This window comes from Aegilops tauschii, chromosome 3 (genome assembly GCF_002575655.3).
Source record: "Aegilops tauschii subsp. strangulata cultivar AL8/78 chromosome 3, Aet v6.0, whole genome shotgun sequence".
Lineage (NCBI taxonomy): Eukaryota > Viridiplantae > Streptophyta > Magnoliopsida > Poales > Poaceae > Aegilops > Aegilops tauschii.
In genome coordinates this window covers 16,891,848-16,913,422 of record NC_053037.3, presented here as the reverse complement: position 1 = coordinate 16,913,422, position 21,575 = coordinate 16,891,848, and the positions used below count along the sequence as shown (strand labels likewise).

The 21,575-nt window shown below is 44.2% G+C and overlaps 4 protein-coding genes and 2 non-coding genes across 9 annotated transcripts; 4 read left to right on the top strand and 2 right to left on the bottom strand.

The window, feature by feature from the left end:
- Nucleotides 1-436: 436 nt before the first annotated feature.
- On the top strand, nt 437-7,401 carry LOC109756702 (uncharacterized). 4 transcript variants are annotated; one of them, XM_020315541.4, is made up of 13 exons: nt 437-966; nt 1,167-1,314; nt 1,402-1,553; nt 1,654-1,836; nt 2,695-2,770; nt 2,961-3,038; nt 3,846-3,931; nt 4,660-4,733; nt 5,381-5,426; nt 5,621-5,730; nt 6,059-6,233; nt 6,701-6,765; nt 6,974-7,401. In XM_020315541.4, exons 1-12 carry the CDS (start codon nt 448-450, stop codon nt 6,761-6,763), a joined length of 1,710 nt encoding a protein of 569 aa, XP_020171130.2. In that variant the 5' UTR covers nt 437-447; the 3' UTR covers nt 6,764-6,765; nt 6,974-7,401. The 4 variants fall into 4 exon arrangements, with proteins under 4 accessions (XP_020171130.2, XP_020171133.2, XP_020171131.2 ...); XM_020315544.4 differs by having other exon boundaries at nt 442-966; nt 6,701-6,771; XM_020315542.4 differs by having other exon boundaries at nt 442-966; nt 6,701-6,800.
- Nucleotides 7,402-10,797: 3,396 nt separating this feature from the next.
- LOC109756698 (glycosyltransferase BC10-like) lies at nt 10,798-13,105 on the top strand. The gene is made up of 2 exons (XM_020315535.3): nt 10,798-11,350; nt 11,885-13,105. The coding sequence occupies exons 1-2, from the start codon at nt 10,805-10,807 to the stop codon at nt 12,518-12,520; spliced, it is 1,182 nt and encodes a 393-aa protein (XP_020171124.2). The 5' UTR covers nt 10,798-10,804; the 3' UTR covers nt 12,521-13,105.
- On the bottom strand, nt 11,375-11,447 carry TRNAF-GAA (transfer RNA phenylalanine (anticodon GAA)). Its single transcript has one exon. It is a non-coding gene; the product is annotated as a tRNA-Phe (tRNA).
- Nucleotides 13,106-16,462: 3,357 nt separating the features above from the next.
- LOC141020899 (uncharacterized) lies at nt 16,463-17,325 on the top strand. Its single transcript, XM_073495871.1, has one exon. The coding sequence runs from the start codon at nt 16,465-16,467 to the stop codon at nt 17,113-17,115; it is 651 nt and encodes a 216-aa protein (XP_073351972.1). The 5' UTR covers nt 16,463-16,464; the 3' UTR covers nt 17,116-17,325.
- TRNAF-GAA (transfer RNA phenylalanine (anticodon GAA)) lies at nt 17,116-17,188 on the bottom strand. The gene has a single exon. It is a non-coding gene; the product is annotated as a tRNA-Phe (tRNA).
- Nucleotides 17,326-17,406: 81 nt separating the features above from the next.
- LOC109756703 (glycosyltransferase BC10-like) lies at nt 17,407-18,496 on the top strand. Its single transcript, XM_020315545.4, has one exon. The coding sequence runs from the start codon at nt 17,655-17,657 to the stop codon at nt 18,330-18,332; it is 678 nt and encodes a 225-aa protein (XP_020171134.3). The 5' UTR covers nt 17,407-17,654; the 3' UTR covers nt 18,333-18,496.
- The last annotated feature ends 3,079 nt before the right edge of the window (nt 18,497-21,575 follow it).

Here is a 21,575-nt window from a genome sequence, read left to right as displayed (position 1 = left end):
GAAGTTTTGATAAGAAAATTCTTTAAAATGGCATAAATATCCATATTTCTTAGTGGCCGGTTCTCATGGTACCATTGCATGACAGGTTCAACTTGAGATTTGAGCGGTCGGGGCTGCCCGTTCGGACATTAGAACCATGCACTGTCGAGACTGTGATGCATACTTACAATTTGTTTTGGCACGAATTGGCCATACGATGACATACGAAGGGAAACAAAACAAATTGCTTTTAAAATAGTAAAATGTTACTAGAGTGTGAATAGTAGTTTCGTCGTATTTTCCCCATATACATTTTCGGAGACGAATTTGTTTTTCTCATAAAAAAACCGTACCCTGCAAGCTTGCTAGGACATTGTATGCAGTTGCGCAAAAAAGAAAAAAAAGGACATTGTGTGCAAGTACATTCGAACTTTCAGAATGTTTGGAAAATCGTACAGGCAAATTAAGATGAACGACATGCTCTTCACCCCCGGCCGCGGAAGCAGATCACCAACCAACGCCGTCATCACGCCCAGATTTGAATTGAATTCTTCCGGAAGCATCTCTCCCCTTGTCGCCAGTGGCCTCGGCGTGCGGGCCGACGGACCAACCCAAGCTCCCTTCCATAATCCCAACCCCCAAGCCAGAGATAACAACCCCAGCGAGTCGGCGACAACCCTCCCTCCCGCTCCGACGTCGGAGATGGGCACCCCCTCGTACCGGCTCGCGGCGGCGGTCACGGCCCCCCCGGGCGCCGAGGCCGAGTTCCTCCTCGTCCGGCAGCTGCCCCCGACGCCCCCGCTGGGGGTGGAGGAGGAGGGGGAGTACGGGCGCTACGTCGACAGCGACCTCTACGACCTCCCGTCGGCGCCCCTGCGGCGCCTCGCGGATGGGGAGCCGGCCCGGCCGGGCGTGGCCCTCGCCGGCGCGGAGGCCGAGGGCTCCCTCGACCTCTCGCGCCTGGACGTCCCCGCCGCCCTCCACCAGGTGACGCATCGTTAATTAGTTCAGTGAAATCTGGTCGCTCTGCTGCTGTTCAAGTGTGAAGTATAGCTTGCAAATCTGGTGACATATATCTGGGGAGCTATGGATTGCGAGTTACTACAAGCCTTGTTTACTTGTCCTAGTAGAACCATAATTTGACAAACGGCAACTGATCTAAGAGATGGGCTCTTCTCACTCGCTAGATTTTGAGCCAATTGGGCCTGACAAACGCAATGTGCGGGGAGTGGAGGCTCCTCAAGCATATTGTGGAGGCAGAGTTCGGCCCTGACGCGGGCGTCAACACGGTGCTCATCATCACGTCGCTCGAGTCGAAACCGGAGGCATTGCCAGGTCTGCTGCTTCATTTCTTACTAATGCTTGTGTCCAGGAATTTGCCTGGCCACCAAACCCACCGTAACTCGAGTTTGTTCGTTGCAGACTCCTGTAAATGGATGTCCAAGGAGGGTGCTCGGGAATTGCTTTCTGACGTGAAGCCCGGTGGTACTCGAATTGGGCCCTATGTGCATGTTGGATTTGTTAAATCGGAGCTATCTTCAGATTGTACAGCTGGCTCCACATTGGTCTCCCAGGTCTGTATAATAATAATTTTGTTTGGATCAAATTTCGGTTTCTAGTCAACTGTCATGCCGATCTGTCTCCTTTCTCCTGAAAAGCGATGTTTGGTGACAGGAGTACCCTCCCGGAATAACCCTTGTACCAATGAAGAGTAGTACCCTACGGCCTTTTCGCACAACTAATCTCGTGGTAATACAAGCAACCAGTGGTACATGTGCATCGAAGCGATCTGATTATTTTGCTTGTGGAGATGCTTTACTTATAGATCCTGGATGTTGCTCACAGGTTCATACAGAGGTAAAAGCAAGTACCTAAGATTACATTCGTTTAGCTCTACATACAGTGACAGGGTGTATATCTTGCGGATGCAGCTTCTGCCTTGGACTTATTTTTAAAGTATTATAATCTGTTTAATAGCTTCGGTTCCTTCCATGGGACTTCGATTACTCAAACCAACTTCTTCATACAGGCCTCAAAACTACCCCTAGCTTTATGAGGAAAAGAACTCGTGCCTAAAATGTTAGCCTATTAGATTAGAATCACCAAGGAATACCAAACAGTGACAAGGGGACAAAAAGCGCTGAAGACTTCATGTGAAAACATTATCTTTTCAGAGCTGCAGTTATCAGTGCAAAGAACACAATTTGGTGCATAATGGCACAAACTTTTGGTTTGGGAAAGAATCTACTTGAATTATTTGAGAAGACTAGATCTGATTTGTGGTGGGTTGTATAACTCTCTAAAATGTGAACTTTAAACTCAAAGTTTGTTAGATGACAGATACAAGTTTGCTGTAAATAGGAACAGTTGTGCTTTTTCTTCCCTTGCTGATTTTCCATTTGTCACAAGTATTGCATTGTTACTCTCACCGTGGAACAATTTTGAACTTGATTATCTTATACATAAGTAGAATATTTGAGAAGTATGCCTTCCATTTTATTGATTTTTCTGTTGCTGATTTGGTAATTGGTACCCAAATCAAAAGTGCACAAAATTGTGCTTTGCAATAAGCTTTGTTTTTAATCTGTTAGATGATTTTGCATGCACAGCTATAGGCCTATTGGCCTACAACAGCAGTTGTTTCTATTGAATACTGTTTTAAGCAGAAACTTTTCATTTTGTCCTAACAAATGATCACATTCCTGCCATCTTCAGCTTGCAGATCTTGTCAATTCCCTTCCAAAGAAGTTACTGGTCCTTGTTACGCATCATCATAATGATCATGTCGAGGGTACGCTAGAACGTTTTCTGTAGCACTTCTTAATTTTTCTGTTGAAATTAAGATCATATCTGGGAGAGAAACGCATGGAGCTGGAAACATATACCATGCTATAGTTCTTTAGCTCCTCATTTGTGTTAATTGTTATCATGCCTATTTGTCCATCCTAAATAAACTGGCTACATTTGGTTGAATGACTTAGGTCTTTCGGTTGTTCAGAGATGCAATCCTGATGCTGTTCTTTTGACACATGAAAACACGATGAAGCGCATAGGAAAAGGTAACGACCCACACCATTTTTTATACCAAAATTGTAAAAGTTGTTATTCACTTTGCCATGACATATATGTTTTCCTGATTTTGGCGTACAAAAGTAGTTCAGGAATGGGTTTACTTGGGATAATTCCATTGACATGTAGCAAGTGAAACCTTGCCCTTAGACCTTGTTTTGACCATCCTAAGAGGTTCCTGCTAGTCATAAATCTGTGATTAATGGTGCAAGCAGAGTTTACAAACAAAAGGAGAAAGGGGAAGAAAATTATAAAACAACCAAGACAATTATTTAATATTTGCATCACCTTGAATGATTTGGAAGATTTGTCCACTATAAGTGTGGTACCACATGTCAGCGCATTTTAGTGGTGGAAGGTGGGGAAGAGAGCCATCAGGCGTACGAGGTGGTTAAAATCATAAAAACAGCAATATCTCTGGTGAAGCTTGCAATGCAACATATCTTCTTGTTTACTTGGATGCTCTCTTAGGTATACAGTATACCTTTCTACATGTTCCTCCTCATAGTGGTTTTCACTCTGTTATGGTATGTTTGGCACTTCTAAGGTGCTGTATTGTTGGATCATTATTCATTATTAAATGTCAAACTATTAGTTTGTTTTAGTTTTCATTGCCTGTGAATGACGGTAGTAGATAATAATCCAATTTTATTTCATTAAGTTAGGCTACTCACTAGCCGCCATCTTCAACTGCTATATACCATGGCTATCTCTGTGAACTAGCTCACACTTAATACTCATTAATTTATTTGTGCTGTTCATACACATCTTATATTTCATTTGTGCATGGTGTATAGGGAATTGGTCAACCGGCTATACTGCTGTGACTGGTGGTGAAAGCATATGCATAGGTGACCAAGAACTGCAAGTCGTTTTTGCTCCTGTAAGCCAGTGTTTTCCTTGGAGAATCGTTCTCTGGTTTTAGCTTATGCCATTGTTTCCTTACCTAGCATGATAATTCCTTTGAAATTTCCAATAATTAAATACTTAATTATGTAGCAATTTTTGTAAAGTCCAGCGCAACATAACCCTAATGGTTATAGTAGCATTTGGCAGTCCGACATATATTGTTTGGTATAATTTTTTTTGCTTCTTGCTGTTCAAATATAGTTGCATGCCATAGTCCATACAGAATGATTATGCTAACCACTGATAATATTTTGCAATGATTATTTTAAGAAAAGATGGTGGCATGACATTTGTTACTTGAATGGATTTACATTTTATAAGAATTAAAGAATATTAGGACTTCAGAAAAAATACACAAAACGTAGCATTCCTGATGTTGTTTTGAAGCAAAATAGTAGCAACACTATACATGATCTGTGCATGACCTAGAAAGTATTCTCTGGAAAACACTTGACTTATACAGCAACCCAATATTCACATTTGAAGAAGTCTATGTTTCTGTTATTCTGTTGAATTAACTATTGTGAACTCATAATAGCAGAAGCATACAATTTGTCTATTTTAGAGTTTGGAGTTCATCCATTTATTGATATGATCTGATCTCAAGCATATATTCAGCTGTTTTTGTGGAATCTACATCATATTTTAGACCAGAACATACTGAATTTATTGATTGATACTTCTCTATGTTTTCAATACTAGGGTCATACAGATGGTCATATGGGGCTTCTCCATGTCAATACCAATGCACTAATTGTCGGAGATCATTGTGTAGGGTAAGCATCATTCTTCAGCATATTAACAGCAGCAGTTGCAGATACTCTAGAGAAATTGGATCTTTTGCCCCACTTTTCTTCCAACTTTGATCACCCCCCCCCCCCCCCTGAGAATGACGGGTGGGGCTGGGGCCACTTGCCATTGAGACAAGCACGGGGCAAATCATCAAACCCCATGTAAAGTGGGGCAAAAGATCCAATCCCCCATATACTCTATGACCATTCTTCACTGGTATCTAAATTGAGTCCAAGTATTAAATCGAACTGCCATATCTAAATTGTATTACTTGTTAATGTTATATTTGACAAATGGATAAGACACACGAATAGAATGACCAGCTTCAAGGACTACAGCACGCTCGGATTTTTAACTTGGCCTCACTCGCTAAAGAAACAGTAAGGCTAAGCATTTGGAAACTATTGGGCTGTCATATATAGGCTATGTATGATGTACAGAGGTTTGTCTATTAGACAGCATATTAAACACCCACCAGTGTTTTTATTTTATTAATAAAAAAGATGCAAGAACTAAAATACCGACTACTTTTCCTCAAAAGTTATACAGAATAAAATCACACCCTAAACAGGCAAGTGATGCTAAATAAAATAAACACTGAAGTAATGATGCATAATTTTGCCATTTTCAGGCATGGAAGTGCAATATTGGACAATAGAGCTGGTGGCAACATGAAGGTAACACTGATTTTTGTTTGGAAGCTCATTTCTTGCATTATAACCGAAGTTCACAAATCGTGGAAAATCTCTCGGTTTCTTTCCCATCTTGTACTTTGTTTCTGTGCTTTACGTTTTCTAGCAATGCTGCCTCCAGAGAGTTGTGTTGTCTAAATCAGAGTTGCATTGGCATAAGGGTTTTCTGAATTATGCAGGACTACTTCCAAACCACATACAAATTCTTGGAGATGTCGCCACACGTGCTAATTCCAATGCATGGAAGAATCAACCTATGGCCCAAGCATATGCTTTGTGGATATCTCAAGTATGGAATTAATCGCTACTGCAAACTTTGTCTACACTTCACAAGTTCTATGGTTGAACAAGTTCATTTTTAGCAGAATATAAGATGAACTTTATACTTTCGGATTTGTCGAATCAATTCAAATGTAGTCTGTTCCTTTGTTGCAACTTTTCCTGTTTCTTCTAAAAAGTGGCCTATTATAGTTTTCTACATGTCCACCTCTTGATGGATGCACAATTATGTTGTTATTTCTTCATCTTTGTTCATACTGATAGTACGATACAGTCATCCGTTTGTAGATACTGCAGACATTAGCTCAGATGTAATGTGCATCTTACTGAATTTGTAGGAATCGAAAGGCTAGAGAAGCCTCCATTCTGCAATCCATAGAGAATGGTGCTCAAACTTTGTTTGATATAGTTTCGAAGACTTACTGTGATGTAGACAGGAAATTGTGGATTCCTGCATCCTTCAATGTTCGCCTTCATGTTGATCATCTGAACTCTCAACATAAACTTCCCAAGGTGAGTGAAAACTGCACTCAACTTCTGTATGTTTCATGATTAATCCAGAGTAAGGAGCCTGCATGTTCCATAATTAATCCAGGAAAAATATTACAAGTGAGTGGTTACCATTTTGAGAGCTTTTCCTCCTGTGGATGCTCTGAAAATTCAAAGAAACACAATAACACATCAAATTTCAGAATAATTTTTGTTTGATATTGTAGAAATGTTTATAACCTATATTAGTGCAGATGAATTTATGGGATGAAAATTTAGCCAGATGCAAATCAGAATGTGCCTGAATGTTTGCTGCAATATTTTACACTGTAACAATATCTTTGACGAAAAAACACATCGAAATATTCTGAAAGCAGTCTGCAACTTTTTTTATCACGTTTCCTTATTTGACAAGCATGCTCTTGTTAGAACCAGTTATTCATTGATTTTGATGATGATTCAGTTTAATTTTCTTGGGGATCACCATGCAGGATTTCTCCTTAGAAATGTTCAGTGGAAGTTGCGATGAATTTATGTCTAGCCTGCAGCAGTAACCGTGAGTGTGAGAAGAAAATCAAATGCTCCTTCCGAGTTTGTATTCCACCTAGGCTGCTCTGTTGAGTTCTTTGGCGTTTTTTTATACGAAACTAAGCAAAGTGATAATGGGGGTTATGTTATCGAATAAACCAAAACGTGTTAGTTATTTTCAGAAGTGTACATATCGAAAAGCCCCATTGATATAACATGTTGCTCAATTTATGCAGGACTTCTCAACGGAAAAGTTTGAATCGAGCTGCGGAACACATTTCATATTTTGGTGGGGCGTAGCGTATGCCCAAGCCAGGAGCTCACCCGCCCTCATCATCGCGGCAAGTGCCCTCGCCGCCGGTGGTCTGGCGATCGCGTATGCCCTCAGAAGGAAAAATGGCAACCAGCCCTAGGATTCTTCTCCAAGACCCGGTAATCCCCATCTTCGAGTGCATGCAACCGTCCTAAGATCGTGTTGTTTCGTGTGCCAAGTCAGACTGTAAACTCCCAAGATTGCTCATGATTGCATACTGTATTTGCGAGCTTTGCTCTGTATACACACAAGGGAGAAGCTCCCGATGCTACGTTGTGTTCTCCCTAAGCCACAGGAACTTTCCACCTGAGTCCATGTGCAGGTGAATCGAATACAGAGACTTTTGCTGAACCGACGCTACCGTTCCATTCTAATCTAAAATAGAAACCTGCTGTGATCTGGGTCTGGGTGCGACAAAGAGAATCTGCTTTCACATATTGGCTCAAGCTACAAGGTTCCAAGTGTCGCCTGGTTATAAATTCGTAAGATTACTAGAGTGGCCATGTTTAAAAATCATACTACTTGCTACGTAGTAAGAGCAACTGTAGCAGAGACGTCATAACTGGCCGATCATCATAATAACCATCTATATGGTGATTTTGGTTGGAAAGCCTTGGAGCGCCATAATTTATAGATGTCGCTCCTCATCTAGTCCCAGAGTTGCTACCTGCTCTGGATCGCCATAATTTATGGAGGCCGCTCCAAAATCGAGCCTGTGAGCCTCCACATTTAGTGGCTGTTGGGGGTATTTGGAGCGCTCCATTCCAAAAATGATTTTGTGTGAACGACATTTCCCCGCTTGTTGCTCTTCCCACCCGCGTCGTTGTCTCCCCTTCCTCACTATAGTGTCACTTGTGATCGCTTCCGCCTGTCTCCAGTCCACGTCGACAACGCCATGGGTGCCACCTTGATCAGCACATCCCAATTCGCCGGTTTGGAGTTGGATCTTGCGACTTCAACATGTTGTTGCGCCTCATGTGCCTTCGACAAACACCTGCCACCACTAAGGCCAGCACCTTGTCCACCCTATCAGTGACGAGTTGGGTGACAAACCACCTCATGCCGCCACCAACAGGCGCCGGCCTCCCCCCCTTGCCCCTCCTCCCTTCGTACTAGTGGCGGGCGAGACTTGGGCGCCTTCCCATTCCTATGCGGGTCCAGAAACACCGATGAGGTAAAAGCCCTCCTTTGCCTTTTATTCGGATTGGTTCAGTGTGAAAAAATGTTGGCAAATGTGCAATTTGTGTTTTAGCGAGGATTTTACGAATTTAGGGGGATCGACTGTCAATGACGAATCATTTCTCCAGAGTATGATGGCGATTCTGGGGCAAATGATTTTGATCTTGAGGGCACATCATTGTCGCATTTTAATCAATTGGAAGTGTTTGGTCGTGATTCAGAATTTGATCAAGTTCAACCCTCCGATCGTCGAGGATGAAAGGAATTCGAGCCGCAAACTACATCCCGGATGAGGATATTGCTTTTCTGAGGGGATGGCAAAAGGTTACTCTTGAGACACTTGCTAGGAAAGATCAAACGAGCGGTAAGTATTGGATGCGCATCCAGGAGGGTTTCAAACATCATCTTGAGCGTCCCACGAATCATACCCTCAAATCCACAAAACCGACAGGGTACGATTCAAGAGACGTGCAGCTGTTGGGCGGGTTATTGCATCAAGCGAAGCACACTCCTCCTATTAGTACAACCATTAATCAATATGTAAGAAATCTTAATTTTTTTATTGCCACATTTGCATACTTCGAGTTTTTGTATCAAATGAGCATTGTTATGTTTTAGGATGATATAGCCCAATTAGGGATATCTCCAAATGGCCAAACCGAATGAGAAAATTGATTGGCCACCAACATTGTTGGAATTTATTGGAAGGCAACAAGAAGTGGAAATCGAGAAATGATGAGACTCCTCCATAAAAAGGGGAAGTGCAATAGTTCATCTCGACAGATAGACAGGTGTCAAAATGATGCTGGTGATGGAGGAAAGGGTGCATAGAAGTCCCATTCCTGTGTCTAGCACTGGTCGGCCCGGTGGGGGGGGGGGGGGGGAGGGAGAGAAGAAGCTCAAGAGATATGGAGAGGTGGATGCGATGGAAGAAAAGATCGACAACTTGATGAGAACAAGGACAAGTACCCAGAGAAGAGGAAGGAGGAAAAGATGGAGATGGAGGATAGAAGATCGAAGAGAAGAGAGTGAGGTGAGATTCTATGCAAGAGAGCAGACGCCATCATGAAGAGATGGATGCGCGTAGGCTCGAATTGAGGAGCATCGGCTGGCAATTGAACGAATAGCCTAGCAGAATCGATTCATCATGTTGGATCCCAACGTCATGGATCCAGTGGCGCGACAACTTTGGGAGGAGATGCGAGCGGTTGTCATCGTTCTAGGGTCGCCACAACAAGACATGGTGGATGTGTGGGAGGAGGGGACGATGCATACGTGGGGGAAGGGGACGGTGCACAAGTTGGAGGAGGGGATGGTGTACATGCCGATAACATGTGATTTTTACATGTTGGTTTAGTGCTTTTGTTCATGCAACTTATTGAAAATTCTATGCATTATTGTTTTTGAAATGATGTGATAAAATGTTTGATTTTAGAGACAATCGAAGTATTTGAATGAAGAAAACGAAAAATATCATGGAGGTGGAGATATGGCGATTCTGCTAGAGTTGCTATAAAGAGTACATGCTAGAGATGAACCTAAGACTGATAATAGATCAGGTAAAAAAGAATGATTGATACTTTTTCTCGAATAAAAGAAAACGATGGCTGATACTAGATTGCTTTTGTGCTAATTACCATCGCCTTTGAAAGAAAAGAGGTTTTTTTAACGTGCTTTTTTAGAAACTTCAAATCTATTCATCTTGAAGGTAATAAAAATTATAACCATCTCCGTGGACTACCTAGCAACAACTACAAGCACTGGAGCGAGTCGAAGGCGCGCCGTCATCATTGCCCCTCCCTCATCGAGGCGGGCAACCCTTGTTGTAGTCAGTGGCGGTGCTAGGAATTAAAATAGGGGGGGGGGGGGGTTGGGGCAAATGACTCACACTTTTAATAACAGGGGCCAAACAATACTACATGTTTTTTGTCTAAATTATACACTGTTTAAGTACTAACTAGCAGCAAATCAGTGATCTTAGGGGAGGCCAGGGCCCCTGCTGGTCCCCTTGTCTCTGCCACTGGTTGTAGTAGACAGTCGAGAAGTCGTCGTGCTAAGACCCTATAGGACCAGCGCACCAGAGTAGCAACCATCTCCGATGAAGAAAGTCGTAGATCAGAAGCTTCAAACCTGTAAACACCCAAATGTCACCTTCCCTTTTCACATGAGAGGTAAGAGTATAAAATAGGTCCGATGAAGAAAGTCGTAGATCAGAAGCTTCAAACCTGTAAACACCCAAATGTCACCTTCCCTTTTCACATGAGAGGTAAGAGTATAAAATAGGTCTGAGCCGTTGATTGCACTAAATAGTTGGTTTGATTAACTTTATCTTCTTACATCTCGTGTGAAAAGAGAGGTTAAGAGGGAGCATGTTAAAATTGCTTGAAAAATAATATTATTAGGAGTACTACTGACTTTTGCATGTAGTAGAATTAGCATAGAAGCAAGGATGGACGGTTGCACGTGTCTCCCCGACGTAGCTGTGGTCCAGTGTCCATGTATGTATATGTAATAACCAAGAGCCGCATTTCTTTATGCCCGACGTAGCATGGACAACAACAGCAGCAGGAGCAGCATGGCCAAGCCCATGGAAGCCGTCCGTTCCGGGAGCGTCCTCTCCAATGTGGTCACCGTCATGCTGCTCCTCTCCTTGGGCTTCGTCTTCGGCATGGTGTACAACGCCAACTTCCAGGAATCCCATCTCACGCCATTCCTGCAGCCGCTGCCTTCTCTCCTACGGCCATCGCCAACTCCGGTGGTAGCGTGCGGCGTCGGCCCACCGTCGCCCTCTCCCACTTCGCCGCAGTCCCCGCCACCGGCGCGAATGGGGTTCGCCGACTTCCTCGCGCCGAGTGGCGGCGGCCTCATGCACAACATGACCGACGAGGAGCTGTTCTGGAGGGCGTCCATGGTGCCCAGGGTCGCCCTCGTGCCGCGGCGCATCGTGCCCAAGGTGGCCTTCCTGTTCCTGGTCACCGGGAACCTGCCGCTGCGGCCGTTGTGGGAGAAGTTCTTCGCCGGGCACGAGGGGCTCTACTCCATCTACGTCCACGCCAGCCCCGCCTACACCGGCTCGCCGCCGGCCGACTCCGTCTTCTACGGCCGCATGATCCCAAGCCAGGTAACCAACAAAAAAGAAAGGAGTTGCGGTGAGCGTGGATCGAACACGCGACCTTCAGATCTTCAGTCTGACGCTCTCCCAACTGAGCTATCCCCGCTTGTGTTATTTGACTTGATATTAAGCTTTACTTTGGAGCTGGTATTTTGGCTCATAAGTATAGATACACCTATTATGAAATATATATAAAAAAACACATTTCAAAATGTAAAAAAATTCTGAACGATAATTTCCCTTGTACATCCGGACATTCTATGTTCGCACATAAACTTTCACAAAGAAAGAACATTTTTTGTGGCATGTATAAAAAAGATAAAAAAATGTCTAGTAAATAGTTGTAATCAAGCATCGAAAACTGTCTTTTTTACATAAGTCACAAAAAATGTCTATTTTTTGCACGGACATATAATGTCCGAATGTACACACGGGTTTTTTCTTAAAATATTTTAACTTTTTAAAATGTGTATTTAGACAATGGGTGCATATACCCCTATGAGCCAAAGTGAATTTTAGACTTTATGTTTTTTATACACGCAGAACACGAGCTGGGGCAACATGAACCTGGTCGATGCCGAGCGGCGGCTGCTGGGGACGGCGTTGCTGGACCTCGGTAATGCACGGTTCGCGCTGCTGTCGGAGACGTGCATCCCTCTCCTCTCCTTCCCGGCTGCCCACGCCTTCCTCACCGGCGCCAACGCCAGCTTCATCGACAGCTTCCCCACCCGTGCGCGGCATGCGCCCTTTTTCCTCCAGCGCAACATCAGCCGCGCGCAGTGGCGTAAGGGGTCGCAGTGGTTCGAGATGGACCGGGAGCTCGCCGTGGACGTCATCGCCGAGGAGCGGTACATGGCCGTGTTTCGCGGCGACCACGGCATCGCCAACATGTTGGAGCACTACATGCCGACGCTGGTGACCCTGCTGGGCTGGGGCACGCGCGCCGCCAACCGGACCCTCACGTACACCGACTGGCCGAGACCGGGCCCGCACCCGGCGAGCTACGGCGTCAGGGACGTCACACCAGAGCTGCTGGAGGGGATGAGGCGAGGGAACGGGGAGTGCGGCTACAGCGCCGGCAAGGCGGTTGAGTTCTGCTTCATGTTCGCGCGCAAGTTCTCCGGGGATGCGCTCGGCAAGTTGCTTGAGCTCGCTCCTAAGGTCATGGGGTTCGGCTGAAATTTTGTATGTATAATAGTCGCTAGCTTGTGTATGTTTTTTCCGCAAAAGAAATGGTTGTATTTGTCTTTTTACAGAAGGTCGTGGCGTTTTTTTATTATGATGCTAGGAAAAGTGATTGAAATTATCATTGGTCAAATTTTTGCATTGTTCTAGTATTCATACTTCATAAAATATTTCTTTGATCATTTACCTACTCGAGGACGAGGAGGAATTAAACTTGTGATGTTGATACGACTCCAAAGTATTTATAATTTTGAAGTATTCATGCCTACAATAATTTTAAATTGTTACACATTTTTATATTATTTTTATGGACTAACATACTAATCTAGTATCCAGTGTCAGTTCTTTTTTTTTGCCTATTTCTTTGTTTTGGAGAAAACCATACCAAACAAAGTCCAAATGCGATAAAAATTTACGGTAATTTTTATGGCGGAAAAGAGACCCACAAAGCATCGGGGAAGGACTAGAAGATGCCCAGGGGAGCTACAAGCTCAAGAGGCGCGCCCTCCCATGGGGTGCGCTACCCGAGCTTGTGAGTCCCCCGGGAACCTTCCTGGCGTGATTCCAACGCCGAAAAATCCTATAAATCCGGAAACCCCCGAAAGTTGACCTAGATGAGTTTTCTGCCGCCGCAAGCATCTGCTCTGAAGCAATCTCATCTAGAGCCCTATTCCAACACCTTGCCGGAGGGGGATGGTCATCACCGGAGGCAGCCTTCATCATCCCCGCTGCCTCCATGACAAAAAGGGAGTAGTTCACCCTCGGGCCGAGGGTATGTACCAGTAGATATGCATTTGATCTCTCTCTCTCTCTCTCATGTTCTTGATTTGACACGATCTTGATGTACCATGTGCTTTGTTAATATAGTTTGATCATATGGTGTTCTTCCCTCTCTATCTTTATTGTGATGAATTGGCCTTGCACTTTGAAGTTTTGTATGCTGGATTGGATACTTTGGATTTGAGACCACTTAATGAATACTCTGAAGTCTTGCTTGCGGTTACTAGTGGTGACAATGAGGTAATCTATCGAGATCACTTGATATACGTTTTGGTAATCAACTTGCAGATTTCGGTGGTGACATTGGGGAAATCTAAGCATAAAGGTTGACAAACGTTTTCATCATACTTTCTTCAATAGGAACTTTGGAGTGATTCTTTATCGCATGTTGAGGGATTATTATATAATTCAATTATGTTAGTACTGTTGAGAGATTGCACTATTGAAAGTATGAACCCTAGGCCTTGTTTCTAAGCATTGAGACATCGTTTCACACATTTTTGCTACTTTCTACTTTGCTTTATTTATTTATTCATATTATAAAAAGCTATTCCTATCATCCATATTACACATCTATCACCATCTCTTCACCGAACTCGTGCACCTATACAATTGACAACTATATTGGGTGTGTTGGGGACATAAGAGACTCTTTGTATTTGATTGCAGGGTTATTTGAGAGAGTCATCTTCATCCTACACTTCCCACGGATTGATAAATCTTAGATTATCCACTTGAGGAAAATAGTTGCTGTCATATAAAACTTTGCGCTTGAAGGTCCAACAGAGACTTCAAGAATAAAATTGCATAGTAGACATCAACTTATTTCTGATGTCGTTGCCAAGGAGGTGAGTGCTTGAAAGTATATCTTTCGATCTTGCAATTGAATCTTTTCATTTCTTGTTTATCCACTAGTTTGGTTTATAAATGAAAACTACAAAAAAAACTAGAAGTGAAGTTGCATCAAATTCTTCATCTTCATGATGTCTTTCTTGAAAATATGGATTCCGATAATGGTGCTAAATTGTTAGAAGAAGAATTTAATAAAATATTTAATGTGAGTTCTTTGAATGATAAGCATGATTGCAATGTTGTTAGTATGCTTTCTATGAATATCCATAAAGCTAATGATAATTGCACTAGCCATGGTAAAAAGATTTCTTATAAGCATGTCTATTATTGTGGAGAGCATAGACTTTGTGAAGACATGCTAATTGGAGATGATAGATTTTGTAAGAAGTATAAACATTACAATATTAAATGGTGGCTTAAGGTATTAGATGATTATGCTAGAAAATTATGTTCTCTTCATCCCATTACTTGTGTGCTTTGCAATAAATTTGCTCATCGTAATTTTCAATGCATACATTTTCATGATCGAATCGCGCCCAAATATTGCAATGACATGATCACCCTTGAAGTTCATAATAAACTTTGTCTATTTTTGGGATACGAAGATTTGTCACATAAAATTCATTGGTATGAAGCATACATTTTCACAGAACATACTTAAATTAATCTAAGAGAAATCTACTTATTTTATGTGGTAAATTGCAATGAGAATGCTTCTATAGCCAATTATAGAAAGAAGAGAAAACCAATAAAATATAAAAGCAATAGTAATGAAAGGGAAAAGATTTCCCTATTCCCTCCTATTATTTCTCATGATAGATCATGTTAGCAGGAGGAGCTTCATATCCAACAAATCTCTTCGACAAGAAACTCGGGAAAAATAATTAAACCCATACATAATGTGGTGAAGAAGAAGAAAAAAGAAGAAGGAGGAAGAAATGTAAAAAGGTATTTATCCCAAATAATGTTGCTCCTGTTATGGTTGTGCCTCATGAGAATGAATCAAAAAGTTGTAACGCCCCTATAATTAAGCTACAATAATCCCAACCTAATGATGCCATGTAACCATGTTTGCTAAGCTAAATTGCCACTTGATTAAAACACAAGTCAAATTCAAATTCAAATACCAAGTCAGATTATTATTTCATCAAAATGTAAACAAATGTTGGTTGAATTGCGAATAATCACTAAGTAATTGTCATGGAGGACCAACATCACTTGAGTTATTTAAATGCCCCTAACCTATTTAAAACTGAACCAACAACATTTAAATTGGCCATTTCAAAATAAACAAATATTATTGTAATTCCAAACCACTTAAAACTGTGCGTGCTAGCTCAAAATGTTGCCTACTATTTATGTGTTAAATATCAAGTTCAACGAAAACATTTGGTATTAAGATAAAATAGAAAACAAAGAAGAAAGAATAAAACATAAAAAGAAAAAGCAAAAAGAACTCACTGTTGGACTGGGTTCTACGTGCACAGTGCATGGCCCAGCCCCACTCCCCCCTCATCTCCTTCCTCTGTTCACCGGGATGGGTGGACGACCTGAGCGCGTCCATGACCGGGGATCGCCACGCGACGGCCATCTATGCCTCCTCGGCGAGTATAACTTCGTTCCCGGCGTCGTAGGGCTCGACCCCTTCCTTCCCCCCTCGCAGACCCCTCCAACTCGCCCGCCCACGCTCGTTTCTGAGCTCGCGGAAACACAACGACCAGTTACAAAAGCGAAGGCTCCAACTTAGTTTTGGGTGGACCTGGGATGTCGGAGTCCTACGTGGCTGGTGTCCGGAGCAAAGTTCCCTGATTTGTTTTTGAAAACACCCCTTCTATTAATTAATTAAACAAAAGGTTATTACAATCATTCATTACAGTATACACCACGCAGGGCGGGACAGAGTTTAACAAGCAACCCGTCGGACCTACAAATAAAACCGAACTTAGCAATTTCATGTGCCGCCTCATTGGCATGCCGCTTTATTTTTGAAAAGCTCAAATTTTGGAACAACTCGGCGATGCACAAAGTCCCCTGATTTTGTTTCAGTTTGTGGGAAAAAAGACGGTCCAGACTGCTCCACGAACCGATCATCATTGGCGCTGGATGTTCTTTACAGTGTCCTGGCCGTACCGGACGGATGCGGATGGTTTTGGGGTCAGCGTCTAAGATGCCCTAAAATTAATAGTACTACTAACTTTTTGCAAGACGAAGCAATGTTAACCAAAGCACGTGGTCTACCGTTCCATGTACTATTAACCAGGAGCTTCATCTTCTCCCCTAAGCGTGTGCTAAGCTAGAGGCATAGCATGGCCAGCGGCACGGCCAAGCCCATGCCAGCCCTCCACTCAGGAAGCGTCCTCCCCAATGTGCTCACCATGCTGCTGCTCCTCTCCATCGGCTTCGTCCTCGGCATGGTGTGCACCGCCAGCTTCCACGATTCCTACCTCCTTCCTTTCCTGCAGCCGTTGCCATCTCTCCTACGGTCGCGGTCACCGCTGCCCCCGCACGCGCCCGCGCCGTCGCCGGTGACAGAGTTACCCTCACAGTCGCCCTCGCCATCACCGGACACAGCGTGCGTCGTCGGCCCACCGTTGCCCTCTCCTCCCTCGCAGCAGCCGACGCCGTCCCCGCCGGCGAGCTTGGGGTTCGCGGACTTCCTCGCGCCGAGCGGCGGTCTCATGCACAACATGACCGACGAGGAGCTGTTCTGGAGGGCGTCCATGGTGCCCAGGGTCGCCCGCGTGCCGTGGCGCATCGTGCCCAAGGTGGCATTCCTGTTCCTCGTGAGGGGGGACCTGCCGCTGCGGCCGTTGTGGGAGAAGTTCTTCGCCGGACACGAAGGGCTCTACTCCATCTACGTGCACGCGAGCCCCGCCTACACCGGCTCGCCGCCGGCAGACTCCGTCTTCTACGGCCGCATGATCCCAAGCCAGGTAACGTGCAAAAGAAAAAGGTGATGCGGTGAGCGTGGATCGAACACGCGACCTTCAGATCTTCAGTCTGACGCTCTCCCAACTGAGCTATCCCCGCTTGTGATTAATTTACTTGTTATGCCATTTTATACATGAAAACTATTTTACCTGATGATCTTACGAAAAGTTTAATCGACCCATCCGAAAGTATTTCGGAATCTAACACTTTTTCTACTGCATGGGTCGATGGTGGTAGGTTATCAGTCTACCGCCAAGGCCCTTGACGGTAGGAACGCACGCCCTACCGCAAATTTTTCTAAGTATCAGATACAGTGTGTACTCACCTACCGTCGGATGCATGCAGTAGGAGTACACAGGATACCGTCAGACTGTTTTGCGGTAGACCAGCACTGCGCTGACATGGATAAGTTGCCTACCTCTAGGGTCCTTGGCGGTAGGCTATTATACCCTACGACCATCGACCCTGGCGGTAGCAAAAGTGTCAGGTTCCGAAAAACTTCCGGATGGGGTCAGATCCGGCTAAACTTTAGCAAAAAGGTCAAAACACGAAAATCGGCTCCCACATGCGTCTATGTTACCTGATGATCTCATTGTACACGCAGAACACCAGCTGGGGCGACATGAACCTCGTGCACGCGGAGCGGCGACTGGTGGCAACGGCGCTGCTGGACCTCGGCAACGCGCGGTTCGCGTTGCTGTCGGAGACGTGCATTCCTCTCCTCTCCTTCCCGGCCGCCTACGCCTTCCTCACTGGCTCCAACGCCAGCTTCATCGACAGCTTCCCCACCCGCGCGCGGCACGTCCCATTCTTCACCGAACGCAACGTCAGCCTCGCGCAGTGGCGCAAGGGGTCGCAATGGTTCGAGATGGACCGGCCGATCGCCGTGGAGCTCGTCGCCGAGGAGCGTTACATGGCCGTGTTCCGCGGCGACCACGGAATCGGCAACATGGAGGAGCACTACCTGCCGACACTGGTAACCCTGCTGGGCTGGGGTGCGCGCGCCGCCAACCGGACCCTCACGTACGTCGCCTGGCCGAGACCGGGCCCGCACCCGGCAACCTACGGCGTGAGGGACGTCACGGCGGAGCTGCTGGAGGGGATGAGGCGAGGGAACGGGGAGTGCGGCTACGGCCGTGCCGGCGGGGCGGTTGAGTTCTGCTTCATGTTCTCGCGCAAGTTCTCCCGGGACGCGCTCGGCAAGCTGCTTGAGCTCGCTCCTAAGGTCATGGGGTTCGGCTGAAATTTTGTATATCTACTAGCAGCTCGTGCGTTGCAACGGAAGAAAAATTGGACATGTGCTCAGAATTTAGTTAAAATTCTATGTGCAAACATAGTTGTTTCTTCACTACCAAGAAAATGTTAATTGTCTCGTCCATTATTTACAAGCGTGCTATCCATTGCAAAATGGAAGTTGGTACGTCTTTCTCAATAAGAACGTGTATTAATTGAATCTGTAGTATAAGGATACATTTGTCGAAAAGGTTAGGTTACCTTGACCTATATTTACTCAGGCTTGTGCAATACTCAGAAAAGCGAAATGATAGACAATATTGTTCAAGTATAAACGGTGCATCCCCTCAGGATGAATCATGACCTGGAGTACAGATTCAAATGTTGATTTGTACGATACATTATTTAAAATCTTTAAATCAGATCATCAGACCACAATAACTTTGGTGCATTATGAATTTTGACTCGTACCGCAAATATTCACAACAAGCACGCAGAAGACCTATTTTGCAGGAGCTAATTCTTCAGGTTGTAGTGTTCTGCACGCACTCATCTAGAGAACCTGGTTATCAGCAGGCAGACATTCAGAGTGCACATATTATTCTCCTCCACAAATTAATACAACTTCAAATACATCAAGATCATATATTTTCTTCAACTGTGTATGTGAGCTCTGCGCAAAATATATTAGACACATCCAAGCTAGGGTGCATCTATAATAACCATCAGTCTGTCATCTACATATTACATAAAGTCACTAGTAGAAAACAGGGCTTTCGTCTGAAGCATAAGTCCCGGTCAGGTTTGGGCCCGGGACTATTGGGACCACTAGTCCCGGTTCCAACGGCTAGGAGCGAAAGATGTCACGGCCACCTCTAGTCCCGGTTCATTTGTGACCTCTAGTCCCGGTTGGTGATACCAACCGGGGCTAAAGGGGTGGTGGCAGGCTGGCGTCAGGCTGGGGCCCCCGCGAACCCCTTTAGTCCCGGTTGATATCACAAATCAGGAGTAGAGGTTGACCTTTAGTCCCGGTTTGTATCACCAACCGGGACTATAGATGTCCCTATATAAACCCTTCGTCCAGCCTGAGTCCAAGCATTCTCCTTTCTCTCCTCTCTGTTTTCTTCCCCTAGCTCGAGTTCATCCTCCATTTTTGCCAAGATTTATGAAGATTTGAGGCACCCCATCTATCCAAGTGTTCTAAAAGTTTAGCAACTTTGACCTTTCATCTCTCATTGCTAGTTTAGCTCGTTTCATGCTCTATAAGTATAGTCATTTGTGGGTTTTAGTTTGGGAGTAATTATGTGGGAGTTTATTTGATTTATATGCAATTTGAGCTCAAATTAACATCTTAGTTTGCATATGTGTAGGTGTGGTTTACCAAGTGCCTTCCCGTCCTCACCGCCGTCGCCAGAGTCGTCCCGTCGTCGGCACCACCTTGGTGAGGCTCTTGTTCTTATCATTTTTGTGAAAAAAAAATCTTATTTGTATGTTTAGGTAGTTGCTTGTATAATTTTCTTACTTGTATGATTGTTTGTTATACGTAGTGCCATGGTTTTGATATCCGTCTCTGTCGGCCCTTGTCCAGTTTATGATTCGGATGTGGTATAATATCTTGTATAACTATTTGTTGCATTTTGTGTTTATGACAATTATGCCCATCAAGTTGACATAGATATTTTTATCTAGCAGGTATATGAACCGGAAATTGCAACAGACCCTCTTGTCGAGAAGTTAAATTTAGTTGAAAAAAATGAGTATTTGAAAGAAAAATTGAAGAAGAGAAGATGAAATTGGAGTTGTATGTTGCCGATGCCGTCGATGATCACAAGATCAAGATGGATGCAATGAGCTTGAAGATTAGAAAGATTAGAAAATATGCCGTTAATAAAGAGGATTGTTATGATTATGTTGTTGGATCAATTGTTACCTTAGTTGCGATTTTGATCGCATTTGTTGTTGCATTTAAATGCTTTCGCTAGATAGTTGTATGTTGTTTTATGAGAATAAGTGTGTATGAACTTTATGTATGAACTTGTATTAATTTGGTCTTTTTGGTGTTGTGTAATGAAGATGAGCCGGCAATGGATGTACGATGACCGACGCTGTCCCCAGTTCATTAATGGTGTGCATTGTTTTCTGCGTGTGGCCGAGGCAAACCAGTGGGATGGTTTTATGTGTTGTCCATGTGGTGTCTGTAAGAATGATAGGAATTACTCTAGCTCAAAATTCTTTCACGTCCACCTGTTTACGTTCGGTTTCATGTCCGGCTATAACTGTTGGACCAAGCACGGAGAAAGAGGGGTTCTAATGGAAGAGAATGAAGAATAAGAGGATGATGACAACTATCCTAGGTTCCCTAAATACGATGGTACTACAATGGGGGAAGAAGCTGAAGAAGAGGCATCAGATGAGCCCGCTGATGATCTTGGTCGGGCCATTGCTGATGCAAAAAGAAACTACGCAAGTGAAAAGGAGAAGTTAAAGTTGCAGCGCATGCTAGAGGATTACAAGAAATTATTGTACCCAAATTATGACGATGACAAGAAAAAGCTAGGTACCACACTGGAATTGCTGCAATGGAGGGCAGAGAATGGTGTATCTGACAACGGATTTGAAAAGTTCCTGAAAATGTTAAAGAAGATGCTTCCAAAGGACAACGAATTGGCCGGCAGTACGTATGAAGCAAAGAAGGCTGTCTGCCCTCTAGGATTAGAGGTGCAAAAGATACATGCATGCCCTAATGATTGCATCCTCTACCGCGGTGAGGTGTACGAGAATTTGAATGCATGTCCGGTATGCGGTGCATTGCACTATAAGATCAGCCGCTATGACCCTGGTGATGTTGAGGGCGAGCGCCCCAGGAAGAGGATTCCTGCCAAGGTTATGTGGTATGCTCCTATAATATCACGGTTGAAATGTTTGTTCCAAAACAAAGAGCATGCCAAGTTATTGCGATGGCATAAAGAAGACCGTAAGAAAGACGGAAAGTTGAGAGTACCCGCTGATGGGTCGCGGTGGAGAAAAATTGAGAGAAAGTGGCCGGAGTTTTCAGGTGACGCAAGGAACTGTTAGTTTGGTATAAGTGCAAATGGTATTAATCCTTTTGGGGAGCAGAGCAGCAATCATAGCACCTGGCCAGTGACTGTGTATCTATAACCTTCCTCCTTGGTTGTGCATGAAGCGGAAGTTCATGATGATGCCAGTGCTCATCCAAGGCCCCAAGCAACCCGGCAACGACATTGATGTGTAC

Bases quoted from the DNA above. Each gene is read 5' to 3' on its own strand.
- LOC141020899 (XM_073495871.1), top strand. From the start codon at position 16,465: ATGGCCAGCGGCACGGCCAAGCCCATGCCAGCCCTCCACTCAGGAAGC.
- LOC109756702 (XM_020315540.3), top strand. From the start codon at position 448: ATGAACGACATGCTCTTCACCCCCGGCCGCGGAAGCAGATCACCAACC. The intron at 1,554-1,653 runs GTCTGTATAATA...GTTTGGTGACAG, and splicing joins GCTCCACATTGGTCTCCCAG to GAGTACCCTCCCGGAATAAC. The intron at 3,932-4,659 runs GTAAGCCAGTGT...TTTCAATACTAG, and splicing joins TGCAAGTCGTTTTTGCTCCT to GGTCATACAGATGGTCATAT.
- LOC109756698 (XM_020315535.3), top strand. From the start codon at position 10,805: ATGGCCAAGCCCATGGAAGCCGTCCGTTCCGGGAGCGTCCTCTCCAAT. The intron at 11,351-11,884 runs GTAACCAACAAA...TTATACACGCAG, and splicing joins GCCGCATGATCCCAAGCCAG to AACACGAGCTGGGGCAACAT.
- LOC109756703 (XM_020315545.4), top strand. From the start codon at position 17,655: ATGCGTCTATGTTACCTGATGATCTCATTGTACACGCAGAACACCAGC.